Raw genomic sequence first — 21,050 nt, 5'->3', positions numbered from 1 at the left:
CAGCTCACTGCAAGCTCCGCCTCCCAGGTTTACGCCATTCTCCTGCCTCAGCCTCCCGAGTAGCTGGGACTACAGGCGCCCGCCACCTCGCCCGGCTAGTTTTTTGTATTTTTTAGTAGAGACGGGGTTTCACCGTGTTAGCCAGGATGGTCTCGATCTCCTGACCTCGTGATCCGCCCGTCTCGGCCTCCCAAAGTGCTGGGATTACAGGCTTGAGCCACCGCGCCCGGCCAAGTCTTGCTTCTTTCAATTAGTGTAATGCCTCTGAGATTCATCCATGCTGTTGCATTACCAGCAGTTATATTTTATTGCTGAGTAATACTGAAGGTAGTATGGGTGGAGCACAGTTTATCCATTCCCTAGTTGTTTTTTTCCAGTTTCTGATGAATATTAATAAAGCCACTACAGGCGGGGTGTGGTGGCTCACGCCTGTAATCCTAGCACTTTGGGAAGCCGAGGCGGGTGGATCACCTGAGGTCAAGAGTTCAAGACCAGCCTGGCCAACATGGTGAAACCCCAACTCTACTAAAAACAAAAATTAGTTGGGCGTGGTGCTGCACACCTGTAATCCCAGCTACTCGGGAGGCTGAGGCAGGAGAATTGCTTGAACCCAGGAGGTGGAGGTTTTGGGGAGCCGAGATCGCACCATTGCACTCCAGCCTGGGTGAAAAGAGCAAAACTCCATCTCACAAAAATAAATTAAAAAAAGAAAGCCACTAGAAACATTCACATACAAGTTTCTGTGAGAACATAAGCTTTCATCAATCTTGGGTAAATACCTAGAAATAGGATCACTGGACAAGTATATATTTGACTCTTAGAAACCACCAGTTTTTCAAAGTGGAGGTACCATTTTATATTCACACTTGAATGTTGAGGAGTTCCAGTTATTCTGCATGCTTGCCAGTACTTGATATCATCAAGTCTTATTTCAGCAATTGTATCATGTATCCTCAATATATTTTTTAAACTCTTTACTAAAGTAGAACATGCAAACATGAAAGTGCACGAATCATAAATGTACCAACTAGATGAACAGTCACAAAATGAACATAGCGTAACTACCACGAGGTCAAAAACAAAACAAACCCCACATTATCAGCATCCCAGAAACCCCGTGTGCCTCCTAGTCAGTAGCCACCCTGGCAATAAGGTGACTACTATCCAGATTTAATAGCACATGTTAATTTTGCCTGGTTTTAAACATTGTATAAATGGCATCATATAATATGTGTTCTTTTGTGTCTGTCTTCTTTCACTCAATATTATGTGAGATTTGTCCATGTTATTAGATACAGTAGTTCATTCATATTCACTACAGTATAGTGTTTCAGTATAAGATTATTCCACAATTTATCCATTCTACTGTTGATGGACATTTGGGCTGTTTCCCTGGGAGTGAAAATACGGTGTCAAAAGCTATATGTACACTGAACTTTAATGAATAATGCCAAATAATTTCCCGAAGTAGCTGTACCAATTTACACTCCCAACAGAAGGGTAAGAGCATTCTATCGCTCCATATCCTTACCAATACCTGGCATCACTGGTCTTCAATTTTAGCCACTCTGGTGAATGTGTAGAGGTATTCCATTATGGTTTTAATTTAAATTCCCCAAATTATTAATGAGGTTGAACAACTTTTCATTGGATACAAACTTTTGTGAAGTGCTTGTCTCTTGCTCATTTTTAAACAGGGCATATCTTTTTCTTATTGGAGTTCTGCATGTAACTCAGGATAAGCCCTTCATTGACTATAATATGTAGCAAACATCTTCCTCTGAGTTTGCCTTTTACTCTCTTAATGGTGTCTTTTGACGAATGAACGTTTTTATTGTACTACCATCAGTATTTTTAAAAAGTACCCCAGGTGAGAGCAAAAACTGGAAACGGGGTTGATAACCACTGCTCTAGTTGCTGAGGACCAGAAGAAGCTGGACTGTCCCAAGCAGCAAAGATTGTTCACATAAGAGTACACTTACCAAAGACTTCAAATGCCAGATTCTGCAGAAGAACAATAGTAGGAATCACCAGGCAGCAGGTGAAAAGCAACAGGAGAGGAGGGTAAGAATGGGAAAGGCTCAAGTAAGACGTGACCGAACCTCTAAGGCATTTCATACTGTGACTTTAAAACAACCAATTTTCTGAAAGAGCTGGATACCAATACAAAGGATGGCCAACTGAAGAGCTTATGAATTGACCAAAACCTACACAACTAGAACTATCCTCATACTATGTGCAGAGTTAGCTGTCCTCCAAGGGTTTTTTTTCCTATATCTTAAGCCAATTTTAAACCAAAATAACATTTCTTGCAATTTTTGTAACTATACTTAAGCTCTCACTTTCCAGCCATTCCAGCAGATAAGAGAATGCAGCTCTGAGTGTTAACTTATTAGAAACACCTATCTCTTGAAAGAGACTTGGCAAATGACTTCAAACACAACCACAGCAATAATATCCTACAGCTGAAATTCAGGTCCCTTATCAGCAGAAGAGGGCTGCCATGGCATCATGCCAGGAGGAAGCCAGAAAGGGGGCATCTGTAATCAAAAGAAAAGTGCAGAGGGGAGGGGGGATTTACTTGTAAGAATTGTTCCATCAAAACACCCCAGTCCTAGCTTCTCTTAAAAATCAGTTATCTCACAATCACAGCTAAAAAGTTTAAACAGGTTGTTAAGAAACCTATCTTTCCTTTCTATTGCCTGAGTGAGACCTCAGAAGAATCACATGATAACAGCAACCCTAGAAGGAAGGGTACAAAGCAAACATTGGAGAGTGAGCCCGGAGCACAGTCATGATCTGATCTTGCACAGGCTGCCTCTGTATCCCTGTGGTTGACATTTAAATAACACTAAAGTTGATCAGCTGTTGGCTTCCCAACCTATGAAAATCTGCTAATCCCATAAGTGGATCACATCTACTGCACATAACTAAGAAAAGCAGCAGCAGAAAACTCACCTCTATAATACTGTAATCCCAACTCTCATACAGCCTACTCTGATGAGGAAAACATCTTTTCCTAAGCTGTTTTGATATACACTATTTCAGAGGCTTTAAAATCTTGCAGCTATATTTTAAATATGCATAATTAATTGTTTGACGTCATAAAGCCAGTATAGCAAATTGCTTACGTACTTTACTGGTATTTGCACAGGGCATAGCAGAGAAACTTAAGTCCTGGCTCATTATAGAGAAGGACTTGGGCAAGACAGTTTATCTCTCTGGGCCTCAGATTCATCTGTCTACATAAGGGGTTAAAGTAGATAATGCCAGTGTCAATTTTTACCCCACTCATGGTGCATTGCTGAAAGTGCTGAACCTATTTACTTAGCATTTGTGTATTGTCTCCTTCAATACAGTGTCAACTCAACTTAATTCTACAGCAGGAAGATACTTTACAACAGCTTAAATCTAGCAGTTTTATGCATGCAAAATGAGGCTGCTGGGCAGACCTGTGGGATATCCTCCCTTCTAATGGTACCTTTAAAATCCTAACTGGGGCAGTGAAGCAATATGAAATGGTACTTAAAGACATGTTATACTTCCTAAACATGAACTGTTTATGTTAGAATTTCTCTCACCTCATAGTCTATATTTTCGTCATATATCCTGGGTGCTTATATATCTGCACTTTAGGTATTTTCTTTTCTTTTTTTTTTTTTGAGACGGAGTCTTGCTCTGTTGCCCAGGCTGGAGTACAGTGGCCGGATCTCAGCTCACTGCAAGCTCCGCCTCCCGGGTTTACACCATTCTCCTGCCTCAGCCTCCCAAGTAGCTGGGACTACAGGCGCCCGCCACCTCGCCCAGCTAGTTTTTTGTATTTTTTTTAGTAGAGACGGGGTTTCACCGTGTTAGCCAGGATGGTCTTGAACTTCTGACCTCGTGATCCGCCCGTCTCGGGCTCCCAAAGTGCTGGGATTACAGGCTTGAGCCACCGCGCCCGGCCCTTCTTTTCTTTTTGATAGAGACAGGGCTTCACCATGTCAATCACACTGGAGTGCAGTAGCTACTCACAGGTGCAATCCCATTGCTGATCAGCACAGCAGTTTTGACCTGCCCTCCTTCCAACCTGGATCAGTTCACCTTCCTTAGACAAACAGGTGGTCCCCTGCCCCCAGGAGGACACCATATTGATGCCGAACTTAATGCAGACACCAGAACAGCGTAGCACACTATAACCCAGAACTCATGGGCTCAAACAATCCTCTTGCCTCAGCTTCCCCAGTAGCTGGGACTACAGGCATGCACCACCACGCCCAGCACATTAGGTACTTTCTAATTGCTGGGCTTTATATACTATTGCACCTCCCTCAACACATTTACCACTAAACTAGTGGTTTTCAAATGTGTCTAAAGGAGAAAAACCCATTATTCAAAGGAAATCTTCAGAACACCAACATTTAAAAACATGTTTTTTTTTTTTTTTTTTTTTTTGAGACGAGCGTCTCGACTTCTGTTCGCCCAGGCTGAGTTGCAGTGCGGCCGCGCATTCTCAAGCTCCAACTGCCAAGCTCACCTTCCCGCCGGTTCGCCGCCGGTTTCCGCCTGCCTCAGCCTCCCGAGAGCTTGGGATAAACAGGCGCGTCCGCCAGTCGCCCCGGCTTAGTTTTATGCGTAATTTTTGAGCTAAGAGAGCGGGCGTTCACCATTGTTAAAGCCCAGGCATGCGTCTGATCTTCCTGACCTCGTGATCCGCCCGTCTCGGGTCCTCCCAAAAAAGTGCGGTTTTGATTACAGGCTTGAGCCACCGCCGCCCGGCCGCTAAAACATGTTTTAAAAGCCAGGGGAGGTTGCTCAGATTGAAAGGAATGAGGAAGGCAAGGAGCTAAGTGCAGTCAGATCAGTTTCTCCCTTCTCCCCCTGTTCACTGAGCCGTAAGTGTACTCCAGAAGCATTAGCGGATTCTGCAGATTCCCAGGGTCTCTGGGAGCTTCACCTCAAACAGGCTGATTTGCCCAGTAACTTAGTCTAGTTTCTGGAATAGGACCTACTACCCCAATTCAGGTATTCTCCTCAAGGTAACAAACTTCAACCCAAATCAAGAGAAATTATTTTAGTATAATCTAATCTCTGGCAGCATATGGAAGTGGCTGCGCCTCTGGAAAAGGAAACTGGATGGCCAGGAAAGAAGAAGTTATACTTTTGAATTTTATACCATGAATTACCTATGCAAAAAAAAAAAAAGTAATTTAAAAACAAATAAAAGTCATTAGGATTCTGTGAATTCTCGTACCTTGTTGTCCATGATTGTCCACTGGCCCTCAGGATTCTGCTTCAAAACACAGTGGTTTCGAGAAATCATCAGGGGCAGATTTTGATACCAGTTGGTATGTGACACCAAATCCTCGTCCTACAGTCACCTGGGAAGACAACAACAATGTAAGAAATACAATCAGTCATTGTGCTGAAAAGGGAGTGCCTTTACAAATCTCGTCAACCAGCAGCATATGCAGGTCCTGACTTATGAAACCAGACACCTGTGGAACCAAAACAGTGCATCAGCTATCTCCCCTTCAGCTGCCATGAGAACCACCAAATAGAAAAAGGCAAACAGTTGTGACAAGAAGAGAAAGCTGAAAAAGAGTTATCCATGTATCTCAGGGTTGGCAAGATCTTGAAAGGTCATCTGGTTCAGTGACCATGAGATGGAGGAATTCTTTCTACGCATCCCATCAACTCATAAATACTGCCAGTAACTTTATGTAAGGCAGGCCCTCCAATTTTTAAAATGTCTCTGACTTGGCATCTTTCTCCCTGTAAATTCCATCCATTGGCACTGGCTTTGCCCTGGCACCATCAGGAAATCTCCAGTCCCCTTTCAATGTCACAGCTATAAAGTGAACCCTGAGTTTTCTTTTCCTGACTCTGTATTCCCAGTTACTTCAACTTAACTCCCAGGGGATGGGCTTGAGTCTCTTTGCCATTCTAATGAGTCTGTGAAAGGACTGCTGGTTTATCTTTATTCTTGGAAGCCATATTAAGAAAAATAAACTTAATTTCTATTACACAGCCAAACACAAGTGTTACTTTCCCAGTTCTAGAAATTATCACTGGAGCATATAAATTGCATTAGCTTTCACAGCAGATCTAGTACACTGCCAATGTATCCTCCAACTTAGGAAGGATTAAATTTCTTGGTCTCCCCCTCCTCCAAGAAATGCTATGCTAAGTCATGTCTCTTCCGTTCTATACTTGATCGAATGGAAAACCTTGGATTCAAGTGCAGGACCTTAGATTGATTCCTACTAAATTTCATCTTGCTAGTTCAGCCTATCAAACCAATTTGTCAAGACCTTTCTGAATTTTTAATCTGCCATCAGATGAGACATACTTAATATCCCTTCCACCAAATTTATATGATATGATGCCTTCTATACCTTCTTTCAAGACACAGAATGGGATGCAGCCAAAGGCAAAGTTTTCAGGAAAGCCTAGTAAACACTAATCCACACAGCCTGGATATACCTTTGGCCAGTTATAATTCAACCAAAAGTCTTTGCATTGGAGTACATATTCTCTGTCTTATCCACAAGAACAGCTTGAGAGCTTCTGGAAAAGGTTGAAAAGAAGCGCCAATTCACATCTATCATACTTTCCTGTTGGACCAGTCTAGTTCATAACAACCCTGTGAAGGAAGGAAATGAAATTCTTCTGAGATCCAGATCACAGAATTCCCTGCTTCTTCTTCTTCTTTTTTCTTTTTTTTTTTTTTTTTTGAGACGGAGTCTTGCTTTGTCACCCAAGCTGGAGTGCAGTGGTGCAATCTTGGCTCACTGTAACCTCTGCCTCCTGGATTCAAGCGATTCTCTTGCCTCAGACTCCCACGTAGCTGGCATTACAGGCATGCACCACCATGCCCGGCTAATTTTTGTATTTTTAGTAGAGATGGGGTTTCATCATGTTGGTCAGGCAGGTCTCCAACTCCTGACCTCAAGTGATCCGCCTGCCTCAGCCTCCCAAAGTGCTGGGATTACAGGCCTGAGCTACCGCGTCTGGCTCCCTGCTTATTCTTTTCAGTGCACAAATGACCTCTTTAATGACCCATACCACAACCTTAACTGGGAACTTTAAACCAACTTTAGCTAAAAACTGCCCTCTTCTCTTCGTTTGAAGATCTTTCAGAATCATGCGTGTCCTCCTCAGTCCCTCAAAGACCACTACGACTCACTGACCTAATCTATTCCTTCCCACAAACTCTCATCTCAGTATTGACAATACCATCCAATCAACTATTCAACCCATAACCCAGAAGTCATCTTTGATTCATCTCTGTCCCTCATCCCCACACTGAAATCACTGGTAAATTTTATGGGCTATAATCCAAATATGTCCTAAGTCTGTTCATTTCTATCTCTACAGCCACAACCTTAGTTCAAAACACCTGGCCTCCTACTGTTTCTGTTACCACTCTAGCCCCCATAAACTTTATAGAGTAACTGGAATAGAAATGTAAACATTTTAAATCAGATCATTTTCCTTCTTTCCTTAAAACTGTCCAATCATTCAAACTTCCTTCCATGGCCTATAAGACCCTGAAAGTCCTGAGCCCCTCTACTCTTTAGTCTTAACTCATATCACGGTGCCAACATTAGCTGCTCCAGTCCCTCAAACATTCTTCTTGTTGTTGTTCCTTAAGCCCCTCTCCCTGAAGTGCCAGCCTACCCGAGGGTCTTTTCACTTAGCCCCCTGCTAAGAACACTCTTCTCTCAGATGTTGCATGGGCTCCTTATCTTTCATGTTTCAGCTACTCATAAGCCTACTCTGATCACCACTGTCTAAAGTTGGTTGTCTGCTTCCCATCATATTTCTTCAGTTATTAGGATGCTCTTATCATAAACCAAAATTATCTTGCTTATTTTACTTTTCCCCTCCGTGCCCTTAACAGAATATAAATTAGATAAGCAGGGACTTTATCTGTCTTGTTTACCACTGTGTTTCTATACCCGGCATAGTGTTCAGTTAAGTATTTGAGAATGAATGAAAAAATAACGAGGTCTTGCATATGAGTCCTCAAGATTTTAGGGTGGGTGTTTCTATGTCAGAAGTTAGAGACTGTATTTATTACCACTGGAAAATATGGAGCAGCAGCTGGAACTCATACGGTCTCCTTGTTCCTCTCTAAAATGTTGTGGTGACCACTCCACCAATACTGAGCACAAAGTTTTTCAGTTCTTTCACACTCTGCCAGAATTATATTAATTATAGACGTTCCTCTGAATACACATGTCTGTTAAAATTGGAATGGTTAGGGATTTATCTGTCATCCATATTCCGTAAAATTTCTATTTAGGTAGCTTTATCTCTAAGAGAGGAAGCATCTCATATATTACATGCTAATACTGGAGGGGAGACAGCCAGACTGCCATTGTGAGTAGCCTGGGGAAAACAATACCAAAAAAGTGGAAGAGTGCCTTTTTCTGAAACTGCCTCCAACAGACTCTGAACCCAGAAAAAGGAATCCTTCTTTTATATCCTTCCCTGCACTGCCTGGTCTTAGAATTTACCTTGGTACTACTGATATTTCTCCTATACTATAGTTAAAGAGTGCAGTGAGGTTAACTGGAAATCTCAGGACCACTCAATGGAACACTAAATTTCCCATGGGAACTGACTGCTGACCTATATGTGAGGGGTTGTTTTCATTTACAACAGTTTTGTAAGCATTTGAGCTTACATACATTATTGATCTAAAAGATCATCTTGTCCTTGCCCACCTTCACAAGACTATCTCTTTCCTCCTGGGCACAATTCCTACTGTTTCTCAAATAACAATATGGCCAGGTACAGTGGCTCACACCTGTAATCCCAGCACTTTGGGAAGCCCAGGCGGGTGGATCACATGAGGCCAGGAGTTCGAGACCAGCCTGGCCAACATGGCGAAACCCCGTCTCTACTGAAAATACAAAAATTAACTGGGCATAGTGGTGCACATCTGTAACCCCAGCTACTTTGGAGGCTGAGGCAGAAGAACGGCTTGAACCAGGGAGGTGGAGGTGTGATCACACCACTGCACTCTAGCCTGGGTGACAGGGAGTACTCTGTCTCAAAACAAAACAAAACACCCCACAACAAAAGCCCCCAAACCAGTAAATATAACCATCCTTTCCCTTTTTTCCCTTGGGGCAGAAAATTTAATGAAAACTAAATACAAGAGAAGAAAAGGAAAGAGAAGGTTCTGTTGTTTTTCCCAAAGGCCTAGATACTTTATAGTACCTGAGAAGTAGCTAATTTGCAATAAATCTCCATTGGTTTTTCCACCAAACTCTACGCACTGCTTTAACAAGCTTAAAGCCACTTATTTAGACAATTTACTACAGTATTCTCACTAATGAAATGAAAGGAACTCTGTTTTATTATTTTATCCACAACATCTGAGACTAAGAACTAGAAAGGCAGGGAGCTGACCTACCTTTGCTATTATAATGTTATTAGCATACCTCTTAAAATCTTGTGCAAAACAGCTTGTGCTACGATGTGGGGACATTACAATAAGTACAACTTCTTCTCTTGCCTTTGATTCAGACTTCTTTTCAGGCTATGCTACGACCTGACCTTGCAGGCAGCCAAGCCTGGCAGGCTTCTCCTACACACAGGTCCCTGAAGCCAGCCACAGTCTTACCACTGTGTCTTTACCATTCACTCCGTTTGCACGGGTCCCTCCCCATAGAAGTGGCCCCACAAAGAACTATCAAATGGTTCAGAATATGTCTAAGAGTGCTTTGGAGTCTTCCTGCCCTTCCTACAGGTGCTTTAATTCTTCCTCCCCATCCCACCTGCCCAAGACTGCAGTACTACCAAGCTATTCAGAAGAGTCATAAATTAATCCACAACAATTGAATCTAAAGGAATAACACTTGCCCACTAAGTTACCTTATAAAGTTGTGTGTATGCAGGGATCACACTAAGTAATGTATGTGAAATTAACTAATAGTTATACACGAAAACAATTTATTTTTGTGTGTAGTATTCAGGTTATCATTCAGGTGTTCGTGTTTTAATTTGTTAAACTTCTCACAAACATATGCTGTTGGAAAGGGCCAGGCAGGGAAAGATCAGTGCTCAAGCTGAATGCTTAATGTGGACTTTTAGGCACTAATACCTGGATAGAAGAGGTATTTGGGGGCAGAGATGTTTTCTTGGTGTTCCTCAAATCATAGCACACAAGTAACCCTTTATAACACCCCCTAATCGAGCAAAATTTGAGCCTGGACATGAATTCCTCCTCTGACTTGAAGAACTACTGCTCTGGGATGGAATTAAATAATCCACATCTTGGCACTTGATCATACAGCCCATATGGATGTTCTTAGACTGCTTCATTGTATAAATCCTCTCTCCCCACTCAAGCCTTAAACTCTTCGAGCGCAGAAATTTTATTTGTCCTCATTGTACACCAAACAATGTTAAATACTCAAGAAATACCTGGCAGACTGAATTGAGGCGGTACGGCTTATAGGAAAAATCTACCCGAACATACATTAAGACTTAAAAGACTTACTGAATTTACAACATCATGACCAACCATCCACTTTTACTGCGAAGAGAACTTTTCATACAGATTATTTCCAAAACCCAGGTGGTTCCCAGGCATGACAAGCTTGTCCCTGACCCAGTTCTCCTTCTCAACCTGATTGCAATCTAACTCCCTCCTCCCCTCTCTCGCCCTTTCAAGATGCACCACGCTGGTGCACCTTTCCGCTTAAAAATTTTTTCATTTGCAACTGCATTAATAAAGACGACAGGCAGCCTCTGGAGAGAACTCTGAATCCCTGCCCGACCCACCTCAGGGAGGGCCACTCGGCCGTACCGAGCCTCACCGGAGAAAGGTGGCCCCAGCCCAAGTTGCCCATGTTCCTCAGAGTTGGGAAGGAAGAATACATTTCTACGTGAAAGTTTGATTGCTTTAAGGGACAAAGCCCAAAACTTGAATCGTTTTCAAAACAAACTCGAGAAAGTTCACGCGCCGGGCCCTGCCTCGGCTTCCCTGCGGCTCGCGGCCCCCGCCACCGTTCCCCGACCTGGGGACCGCGGGGCTCCGTGCGCCCTAAACCGGATCTGGCCAGCCCCCGCCCTCCCCTCCTCGACACCTCCACGTCTCCTCACATTCTCTGCGCGTCCCTCTCCTTCCCGGCCCCGGCCCCGCTACCCGCTGGCCCAGGCCTCTCTGGACGGGGCCAGCTTCTCGCCCCACAGGCCGCGGGCCAGGGCCTCCGTCCTCACCCCAACCCTTGTGGCCCCCCAGGGCTCCCCAGAGCCGAACTCTCTTTTCTTTCTCTCATTCGGCTATTTCTCCCCCAAACACCTCCCACCGCAGACCCTTCAGTCGCTCGCGCCAGAACCGCTTTCTCCCTTCTCTCCCCAGGAATCCACCCCCCACAGACACTTCGCTCCTCTTCCTGGTGCCCGCCTCCTCTCTGCCATTCATTCAGCGCAGCAAGGCACCTTCCTCCCTCCCCGGAGCCCCGCTCCCTCCAGCCCCTGCCCTCCGCCCCACAGGACCCCTTCCCCCGTACCTCGCGCCCATCTTCCAGCAGCAGCCACCCGGCGCTCATTCCCACCCGCCGCAGGCACCAGCTCCGGCCACCGGCGCGGTCTCCTGTGACGAAGAAGCCGGGCTCCCCCATCGCCTACTCGACCCCGGGGGCAGTCAGCACCGAGCGAGACCCCGACCCAGGTTCCGGCTGCCTCTGTGCATCCTCTCAGCTTCCATATCTAAACAACAGACAGAAGCAATCACCACACGCTCGCGATCGCTGCGAATGCAGGCTCCGCTCGCCCGCCCTCGGCCAGGAAGCAGGAGCACTGCGCCTGCGCAAGAGGACGGCGGCCGCCCTGAAGCAAAGAGGGTGAGTTAGGAGCCAATCCGGCCCTGGGCGGGGCGGGCGTGACGCGAGGGCGCTGCTCCCCTCACAACTTCCCTCGCCCCCACAGAACCATCACCTCAGTCCTAGCCGCCCCAGACTGGAACCTCTCCTCACCTTTCCTCTTTTTAAAAAAATCATGTAAAACTATAGCCCACTTTTAAACAACTTTAAACTTTCCATCAGATTTAAGTCTGCCTAGTCTGTTCCTAAATAGTCTCTATTTTGCACGACCTCCTTATATTACCGAAGTAAAAAATAGATTACACTAGGCAAATCTACAAAGACACAGAGCACAGTTACCTGGGGCGAGGTGTGGGAGCGGGGATTGAATGCAGATGGGCTTGAAAAAATTGGAGGAAAGCGGTAATAGAAATGTTCTAAAAGTGGATTGTGGTAACAATTGCACAACTGTGTAAGTTTATTAAAAAGTCATGGAAGTGTGGCCGGACGCAGTGGCTCACGCCTGTAATCCCAGCATTTTGGGAGGTCGAGGCGGGCAGATAGCTTGAGTTCAGGAGTTGTGACCAACCTGGCCACAAGGGGAGACACCGTCTCTACAAAAAAAAAAAAAAAAAAAAAAAAAAAAAAAAAAAAAGGAGGAAGGGGAGGAAGGGAGGGAGAGAAAGAAAGGAAAAAGAAAAATTAGCTGGGTGTGGTGGTGCACACCTGTAGTCCCGCTACTCGGGAGGCTGAGGTGGGAGGATCACCTGACCCCGGGAGGCAGAGGTTGCAGTGAGCGGACATGGCGCCCCTGCATCCCAGCCTGGGCGACGGAGTGAGACCCTGTAAGGTGAAGTGAAGGAAGTGTACACTTTCAGTGGGTGAATTTTATGGCATGTAAATTATACTCAATAAAACTGTTAATTTTATTATTACTATTATTGATTAGAGACAGGGTCTCACTTTGTCACCCAGGCTGGAGTGCAGTGGCGCTATCTCGGCTCACTGCAACCTCCGCCTCCGTGTTCAAGCGATTCTCCTGCCTCAGCCTCCAGAGTAGCTGGGATTACAGGCATGCGCCACCAAGCCCGGCTAATTTTGGTATTTTTTGGTAGATACCGGGTTTTGCCATGTCTTCTGGATTCAAGCGATCCAACCGCCTCGGCCTTCCAAAGTGCTGAGATTACAAGCATGAGCCACCGAGCCCCGCCAACTAAAAAAGCTGTTTTTAAACTCAGCCTCTCATTTGGATTTTCCATATAGTGTGATAGCTGCTGCCTGTAGTGAGAACCTCCGATGGTTGAGCCTCTTTTGTCTTTTCAGTTTTCCAACACCTAGTTAACAATTTCCTTTCTTTCTTTCTTTCTTTCTTTCTTTTTCTTTTTCTTTCTTTCTTTCTTTCTTTCTTTCTTTCTTTCTTTCTTTCTTTCTTTTTCTTTTTCTTTCTTTCTTTCTTTTCTCTCTCTCTCTTTTCTTTCCTTCCTTCCTTCTTTCTTTCTCTCTCTTTCTTTTTCTTTCTTTCTCTTTTCCTTCCTTCCTCCTTTCCTTCCTTCTTTCCTTCTCTTTCTCTCTTTCTTTTTTTTTTTTGCACAAGGGGAATGAAGGAAAACAATTTTCCTAAATAAAATTCTGTCAAAAAAACAGCCAGGCCTGGACATGGTGGCTCATGCCTGTAATCCCAGCACTTTGAGAAGCCAAGGTGGGCGGATCACCTGAGGTTGGGAGTTTAAGACCAGCCTGACCGACATGGAGAAACCCCATCTCTACTAAAAATACAAAGTTAACCCAGCGTGGTGGCACATGCCCGTAATTCCAGCTACTCAGGAGGCTGAGCCAGGAGACTCGCTTGAACCCAGGAGGCAGAGGTTGCGATGAGCTGAGATCTTGCCATTGCACTCCAGCCTGGGCAACAAGAGTGAAACTCCATCAAAAACAACAACAACAACAACAAAAACACAGCCAGGCATGGTGGCTCACTCCTGTAATCCCAGCACTTCGGGAGGCCGAGGCAAATGGATCACCTGATGTCAGGAGTTTCAGACCAGCGTGGCCAACGTGGTGAAACACCATCTCTAGTAAAAACACAAAAATGATCCGGGCATGGTGGTGAGCACCTGTAATCCCAGCTACTGGGGAGGCTGAGGTGGGAGGATCCCTTGTACCTCGGAGGCAGAAGTTGCAGTGAGCTGAGATCACACCCCTGCACTCTAGCCTGGGCGACTGAGCAAGACTCCGTCTCAAAAACAAATACACAAACAAAAGAAAACAACAAGAAAAGAAAATATTTACACTAAATGAATTACACAGCGTACAATAGTAAATGGCTAACTTTTACTGAGTGCTAAGTGCCAGGTACTAGGCCAAGCACCCTACGTACTTTATTTGTCCTTTGCAAACAAAAAGAAAAAAGAAAAATTAGCCAGTTATTAGTGGTTACAATTATAATCTTTACGTTAGAGATGATGAGAAAAGAGGCACAGAGAGGTTTTGGTAATCCTCCCAAAGTAACAAATGAAATGGCGGAGTAGGATGTCAATTCAAGTCTGTTTCAAAAGTCTAGTTTCCTAACCGTGGGTGCAATCCCAACCTGGAATGTTTTATCTGTGTTGCACAATCAGATCAAGAAATGCAAGCCCTGACATCACAGAGGGCCAGGAACACTGGTGAGAGTCATAGCTGCACTCATGGAGATGCTTCCCTAAGCTGTGCATAGGTATCTGTTGGTGCCCCCACCCCACCTTAGCATTCTATCCCAGGAACAGCAAGCACACCTAGAAGCCGCCCTGACATTTAGTCTGTGTGTCTCCTTAGGCTTCTCTTGGCTGTGATAGATTCTCAGACTTTCCTTGTTTTTGATGACCTCAACAATTTGAGGAGTACCAGACAGATATTTTGTAGAATGTTCCTCAATTGGGATTTGTCTGATGTTTTTCTCATGATTAGACTCAGGTTATGGATTTGGGGAAGGAAGACCACATAGGTAAAGTGTCATTCTCATGGAATCATATCAAGGGTACATGTTATCAACTTGAACTATCCCTGTTGGTGTTCATCTTGTTCACCTGGCGTTTCTTATTTCTTGATCTGACAGTGCCACGCAGATAAAACTTTCCACATTGGGATTGCAACCATGGTTAGGAAATCAGTCTTTGGAAATCTAGGTAGTTTTTGTCAGGTTTCTCCATTGTAAACTTACTTTTTTTTTTTTTTTTTTTTGAGACCGAGTCTCGCTCAGTCGCCTAGGCTGGAGTGCAGTGGCGTGATATCCGCTCACTGCAAGCTCTGCCTCCCGGGTTCACGCTATTCTCCTGCCTCAGCCTCCCGAGTAGCTGGGACTACAGGCGCCCGCCACTACGCCCGGCTAATTTTTTTTTTTGTATTTTTATAGAGACGGGGTTTCACCATGTTAGCCAGGATGGTCTCAATCTCCTGACCTTGTGACCCGCCCGTCTTGGCCTCCCAAAGTGCTGGGATCACAGGCGTGAGCCACCGCCCCCGGGCTTTTTTTTTTTTTTTTTTTTTTTTTGTTGAGACGGAGTTTCACTCTTATTGTCCAGGCTGGAGTGCAAAGGCGTGATCTCGACTCACTGCAATCTCTGCCCCCTGGGTTCAAGCGATTCTTCTGCCTCAACCTNTTTTTTTTTTTTTTTGAGACCGAGTCTCGCTCAGTCGCCTAGGCTGGAGTGCAGTGGCGTGATATCCGCTCACTGCAAGCTCTGCCTCCCGGGTTCACGCTATTCTCCTGCCTCAGCCTGGGACTACAGGCACCTGCCACCATGCCTGGCTAATTTTTTGTATTTTTTTTAATAGAGACGGGGTTTCACCATGTTAGCCAGGATGGTCTCAATCTCCTGACCTTGTGACCCGCCCGTCTTGGCCTCCCAAAGTGCTGGGATCACAGGCGTGAGCCACCGCCCCGGGCTTTTTTTTTTTTTTGTTGAGACGGAGTTTCACTCTTATTGTCCAGGCTGGAGTGCAAAGGCGTGATCTCGACTCACTGCAATCTCTGCCCCCTGGGTTCAAGCGATTCTTCTGCCTCAACCTCCCGAGTAGCTGGGATTACAGGCATGCGCTACCACGCCCGGCTAATTTTGTATTTTTAGTAGAGACGGGGTTTCACCGTGTTGGCCAGGTTGGTCTTGAACTCCTGACTTCAGATGATCCACCCTCCTCGGCCTCCCAAAGTGCTGCGATTACAAGCGTGAGCCACCACACCCAGCCTAAATTTACTCTTTTTTTCTCTCTTTCCACACTGTACTCTTTGGGATGAAGTCACTATTCCTAGGCCAAATTTAAGGAGTGAGGAATTCTGCTGCATTTCCTTGACTGCAGGGTCTCTACAGAAACTGTCTGGAATTCTGCATGAGAGTTTGCCTCTCCTCCCCTGTTATTTATTCAATCACTTATTTGTGTCAGGCCGGGTACGGTGGCTTATGTCTATAGTTCCAGCACAGCACTTTGGGAGGCCAAGATGGATGGATCACTTGAGCCCAGGACTTCAAGATGGGTCTGGGCAACAGAGCAGGACCCTCTCTCTACAAATAATAAATTAAAAATTTAGCTGGGTGATGGTGGCACGCACCTGTGGTCCCAGGTACTTGGGAGGCTGAGGCAGGAGGATCGCTTGAGCCCAAGAGGTCAAGGCTGCAGTGAGCCACTGCACTCCAGCCTGGGTGACAGAGCGAGACCTGTCTCAAAAACAAATAAATAAAATGAAAAATATATCAGTGTGAACCCATGGATATTTATTTTATACTTTGGGTTATAATCTCATACTGCTTTATTTTGTTTCTCAGATTGTTCCTACTTTGGCCATTGAGAGCTCTTTCAGGTGGCTATGGTGTCCTTTTGACATACTCCCATTGTTGTGTTTTGCTAAGTACTTCCTTACTTTCTGTCACAGGATGCCCTAGACCTAGAATCAGCTATTTTTTTTTTTTATTATTTTATTTATTTATTTTTTGAGACAGAGTCTCGCTCTGTCGCCGGGGCTGGAGGGCAGTGGCCGGATCTCAGCTCACTGCAAGCTCCGCCTCCCGGGTTTACACCATTCTCCTGCCTCAGCCTCCCGAGTAGCTGGGACTACAGGCGCCCGCCACCTCGCCTGGCTCGTTTTTTTGTATTTTTTAGTAGAGACGGGTTTCACTGTTAGCCAGGATGGTCTCGATCTCCTGACCTCGTGATCCGCCCGTCTTGGCCTCCCAAAGTGCTGGGATTACAGGCTTGAGCCACCGCGCCCAGCCTAGAATCAGCTATTTCTCCAAGGATCTCTGGTTCCTTTTTTGGAAAATGGTATTAGAAACCAAGAAACTCTCGGCACTAGGTGCAGTCATTGCTAGTGGGATGTCATTGTTTCTAGGCCTTCTCAGCTGACACGGCAAATAAATATATGGGTGAATACTAACCTTCTATATACACATATTTATAAATGTTTATGCATATATACACATTTGTGTTATATGTGTGTGTGTATCTTTAAGCTAGGTATGAGTTCATTCTGATGTCTTACCACTCTAATCCATTCCCAGAATCATCCTAGTTATCTCCCCTTGTTTATCTGTAACCTTCTACTTCAAAAGTGAGAACCCAGAATCCCACCATCTGCCATCCCTTGACTTAATCTTCCATTTCCAGTATACATGTGTAGTGATTTCAGAATTGTTAAGCCATACACTTGTGGAGACAACTTTATCACGTATAGTACAGTACTTATATGCAGGTCTTTTGACTTCGGTCTTACAGACTCCACTCATTTCCAAAGTGGCTGAGGTCAGCACCCTTTTCCCTCAAACCCCTTCAGAGAGGTTGTTTCATACATTTGTAATACAGTTAGATTAGATTTTTTTTTTTCCGAGATGGAGTCTTGCTCTGTTGCCCAGGCTGAAGTGCAGTGGCCCAATCTCAGCTCACTGCAAGCTCCGCCTCCCGGGTTCATACCATTCTCCTGCTTCAGCCTCCCGAGTAGCTGGGACTGCAGGCGCCCACCACCATGCCCGGCTAATTTTTTTTATTTTTAGTAGAGATGGGGTTTCACCATGTTAGCCAGGATGGTCTCGATCTCCTGACCCTGTGATCTGCCTGCCTCGGCCTCCCAAAATGCTGGGATTACAGGTGCGAGCCACCATGCCCGGCCAGATTGTTTTGTCATAGTCTATTCTATGTGGGATCCTCTGACCTGCTAAATGATTGCTTAGAATTTGTATACATTTTACATTAATAATGATTGACTAATGTATACATTAACATAAGGTTAACATAAGGTTAAGGTTCACTCTTACTGCAAAGTTCTATGGGTTTTTATAGATGCATAGTGTCATGTATCCACCATTACAACATCAGAGAAAATAGTTTATCACCCGAAAAAAAATCCTTTGGGCTTCACCCATTCAGTCCCACTCCCACCCACTGTACCCCACCTCACTTGTTTTAACTAAGTATCCTGGAGATTACTCCATAACAATATATACATATATTCCTCCTTTCTCTCTCTCTCTCTCTTTTTTTTTTTTTTTTTGAGATGGAGTCTCGCTCTGTCACCAGGCTGGAGTGCAGTGGCATGATCTCAGCTCACTGCAACCTCCACCTCCCAGGTTCAAGCGATTCTCCTGCCTCAGCCTCCTGAGTAGCTGGGATTACAGGCACGCACCACCATGTCTGGCTAAATGTAGTGTTTTTAGTAGAGACAGGGTTTCACTATGTTGGCCAGACTGGTGTCAAACTCCTGACCTCATGATCCACCTGCCTCGGGCTCCCAAAGTGCTAGGATTACAAACGTGAGCCACCACGCCCAGCCTCTCTTTTTTTAATTTAATAATAATTAAACAAAAAAATCCCTCAGCCTCCCAAAGTGTTGGTGTGAACCACCGTGCCCAGTCCCTCCTTGACAGCTGTATATTGCTCTATTGTGTAGATGTTGATGGCTGTTGTGAGACCTTAGTTCTTGTCTTCTTAGTTTAAAAGAATTTAAACAAGAGACACACAGCAGGAGATGCAACATAGAACAATTTATTGCAAAGGAAAAAGAATATTTTGAAAGTTAAGTGCAGAAGAGGTAGTCCACCCTGAGAGAGGATTCAGGGTGGGGCAGCCAAGACTGGCACTAGGGAGACTCCCTTTACGGGAGACTTACATCCTTCTTAAAGGATTGGAAAGAGGTGTTACTAGGAAGCATGCTCCGGGCGGTCCTCTGGGTGCACATGTGCAGTAGCCGTGCCTGCCTATTCATTCCCCACGTCTCATTAGCACCTCACATCTCTACCCAAGGGTGTGGTTTTTACTATTATGATGAGCAAAGGGTCAATCTGAGGACAGGTAAAATCAAAATATGCATGCTGTCTACAGGGGAAATTCTCTACTAGAGACAACTTTGCTTGAATGAGCTTGACTACAATGTGAATGCTGGGACTTATTGTGTTGACTATACAGTCACCATGGTGACCATGGTTGTTGCATCCTGAGGACATGGTTACTTCCTTGAGTACCTATCCTGCTTCATAGATAATACCATTGTTTATTCAACCAGTCCCTTGCTGATATGCAGTAGGGCTCTTTCCGGTCTTTTGCTGTCACAAATAGCCCCGCCATGAATTCACAGGCACCACTTTTGAGTGCCTATTATATGCTTATCGTATATCGTCTTATTAATCCTCACTACCATCCTGCAAGTTATCCTCATTTTGCCTATGAGAAAACTAAGAGTTTCTTGAAGGTTATGTCTTGTTTTCCATTGCATTTCTGACATTTTATTGAATGAATAAATGTAACTCAACTAGTAAATGGCAGTGCAGGAAACAGAAACCAGTGCTGTAAGCCTAGATCTGTCTGGCCCCAGAGGTTGCATTCATTATGGTCTAGCACTAGAAATGGCCATCCACAGGGAGTGACCAAGATGATTATATCAGGATATTTAATTAGTTTTTATTTTGTCTTTTTTTTTTTTTTTTTTTTTTTGAGACAGAGTCTCCCTCTGTTGCCCAGGCCTGAATGCAGTGGCATGATCTCAGCTCACTGCAACCTCCGCCTCCCAGGTTCAAGCAATTTCTGGCTGATTTTTGTATTTTTAGTAGAGACGGGTTTTCACTATGTTGGTCAGGCTGGTCTTGAACTCCTAACCTCATGTGATCTGCCTGCCTTGGCCTCCCAAAGTGCTAGGATTACAGGCATGAGCCACAGTGCCGGGCAGTTTTGTTTGTTTGTTTGTTTTGTTTTTTTTCTTCTTCTTCTTCCTTTCTTCCTTGTGTGTGTGTTTTTTTTTTTTTTTTTTTTTTTTTTTTTTTTTTTTTTTTGGTGGAGTCTCACTGTGTTGCCCAAGCTCGTACTGCACTCCCAGGTTAAAGTAATCCTACCTTGGCCTCCCAAAGTGCTGGGATTACAGGGGTAAGTTACCACACCTGGCCTCTAATTAGGTTTTTATCTAATCCTTTTAAAAATGCCTACTTTTGTGATTATTTTATAATTACAAACAAGAACAACATAGAAGATATGTATAGACTTTATATGAATAAAGAAACATGCACATATTGGGTTGCAGTCTCAGACATTTGTTTTGTTACTAAGGGTGCATGACCAAAACAGTTTGAAGACCACTGACTTCTGTCTATGGCCATACCACCCTGAACGTGCCCGATCTCGTCGAGACCACTGACTTCTAAGACTTGGGGATTTTATCAACTCTACCTCCCCTATATATTCCCTTTTAACAGTGGCTCTTAACTGGGGGTGATTTTGCAATGTCTGGGGACATTTTTGGTTGTCATGATGTGAGGAGAGGTGCCACTGGCATTTAATGACTAGAGGCCAGGGATGCTGCTGAACATCCTACAAATCACAAGATAGTCCCCACAACAAGAGTTATCCCATACAAAATGTCAACAATGCTGAGGCTGAGAAACCCCGTCTCGGCGGATCACGAAGTCAGGAGATCGAGACCATTCTGGCTAACACGGTGAAACCCCGTCTCTACTAAAAAAAATACAAAAAACTAGCCGGGCGAGGTGGCGGGCGCCTGTAGTCCCAGCTACTCAGGAGGCTGAGGCAGGAGAATGGCGTAAACCCGGAAGGCGGAGCTTGCAGTGAGCTGAGATCCTGCCACAGCACTCCAGCCTGGGTGACAGAGCAAGACTCCGTCTCAAAAAAATAAATAAATAAATAAACCCCGTCTCGGCCTGGCGCGGTGGCTCAAGCCTGTAATCCCAGCACTTTGGGAGGCCGAGACGGGCGGATCACGAGGTCAGGAGATCGAGACAA

General features: G+C 44.9%; 1 protein-coding gene and 1 long non-coding RNA gene across 2 annotated transcripts in view; one reads left to right on the top strand and one right to left on the bottom strand.

Annotated features, from left to right (window-relative positions):
* Window positions 1–11,826, bottom strand: part of RNF8 (ring finger protein 8) — a 39,352-nt gene extending 27,526 nt beyond the window's left edge. The window contains 3 exon segments of the mRNA XM_017870142.1: window positions 5,234–5,312; window positions 5,314–5,360; window positions 11,514–11,826. Of these exon segments, the coding sequence (XP_017725631.1) occupies window positions 5,234–5,312; window positions 5,314–5,360; window positions 11,514–11,624 (237 nt within the window). The 5' untranslated portion in view covers window positions 11,625–11,826.
* The window catches only part of LOC108528351 (uncharacterized), a 15,459-nt gene continuing 6,163 nt past the window's right edge, over window positions 11,755–21,050 (top strand). Inside the window, exon 1 of the long non-coding RNA XR_001885105.1 lies at window positions 11,755–11,846. This is a non-coding gene — a long non-coding RNA (uncharacterized LOC108528351). The remainder of the gene's footprint in view (window positions 11,847–21,050) is intronic.

This window comes from Rhinopithecus bieti, unplaced genomic scaffold (genome assembly GCF_001698545.2).
Source record: "Rhinopithecus bieti isolate Rb0 unplaced genomic scaffold, ASM169854v2 scaffold_4553, whole genome shotgun sequence".
NCBI classification, from domain to species: Eukaryota; Metazoa; Chordata; class Mammalia; order Primates; family Cercopithecidae; genus Rhinopithecus; species Rhinopithecus bieti.
The sequence above is the reverse complement of the archived record's forward strand: the minus strand, read 5'-3'. Positions and strand labels throughout refer to the sequence as shown.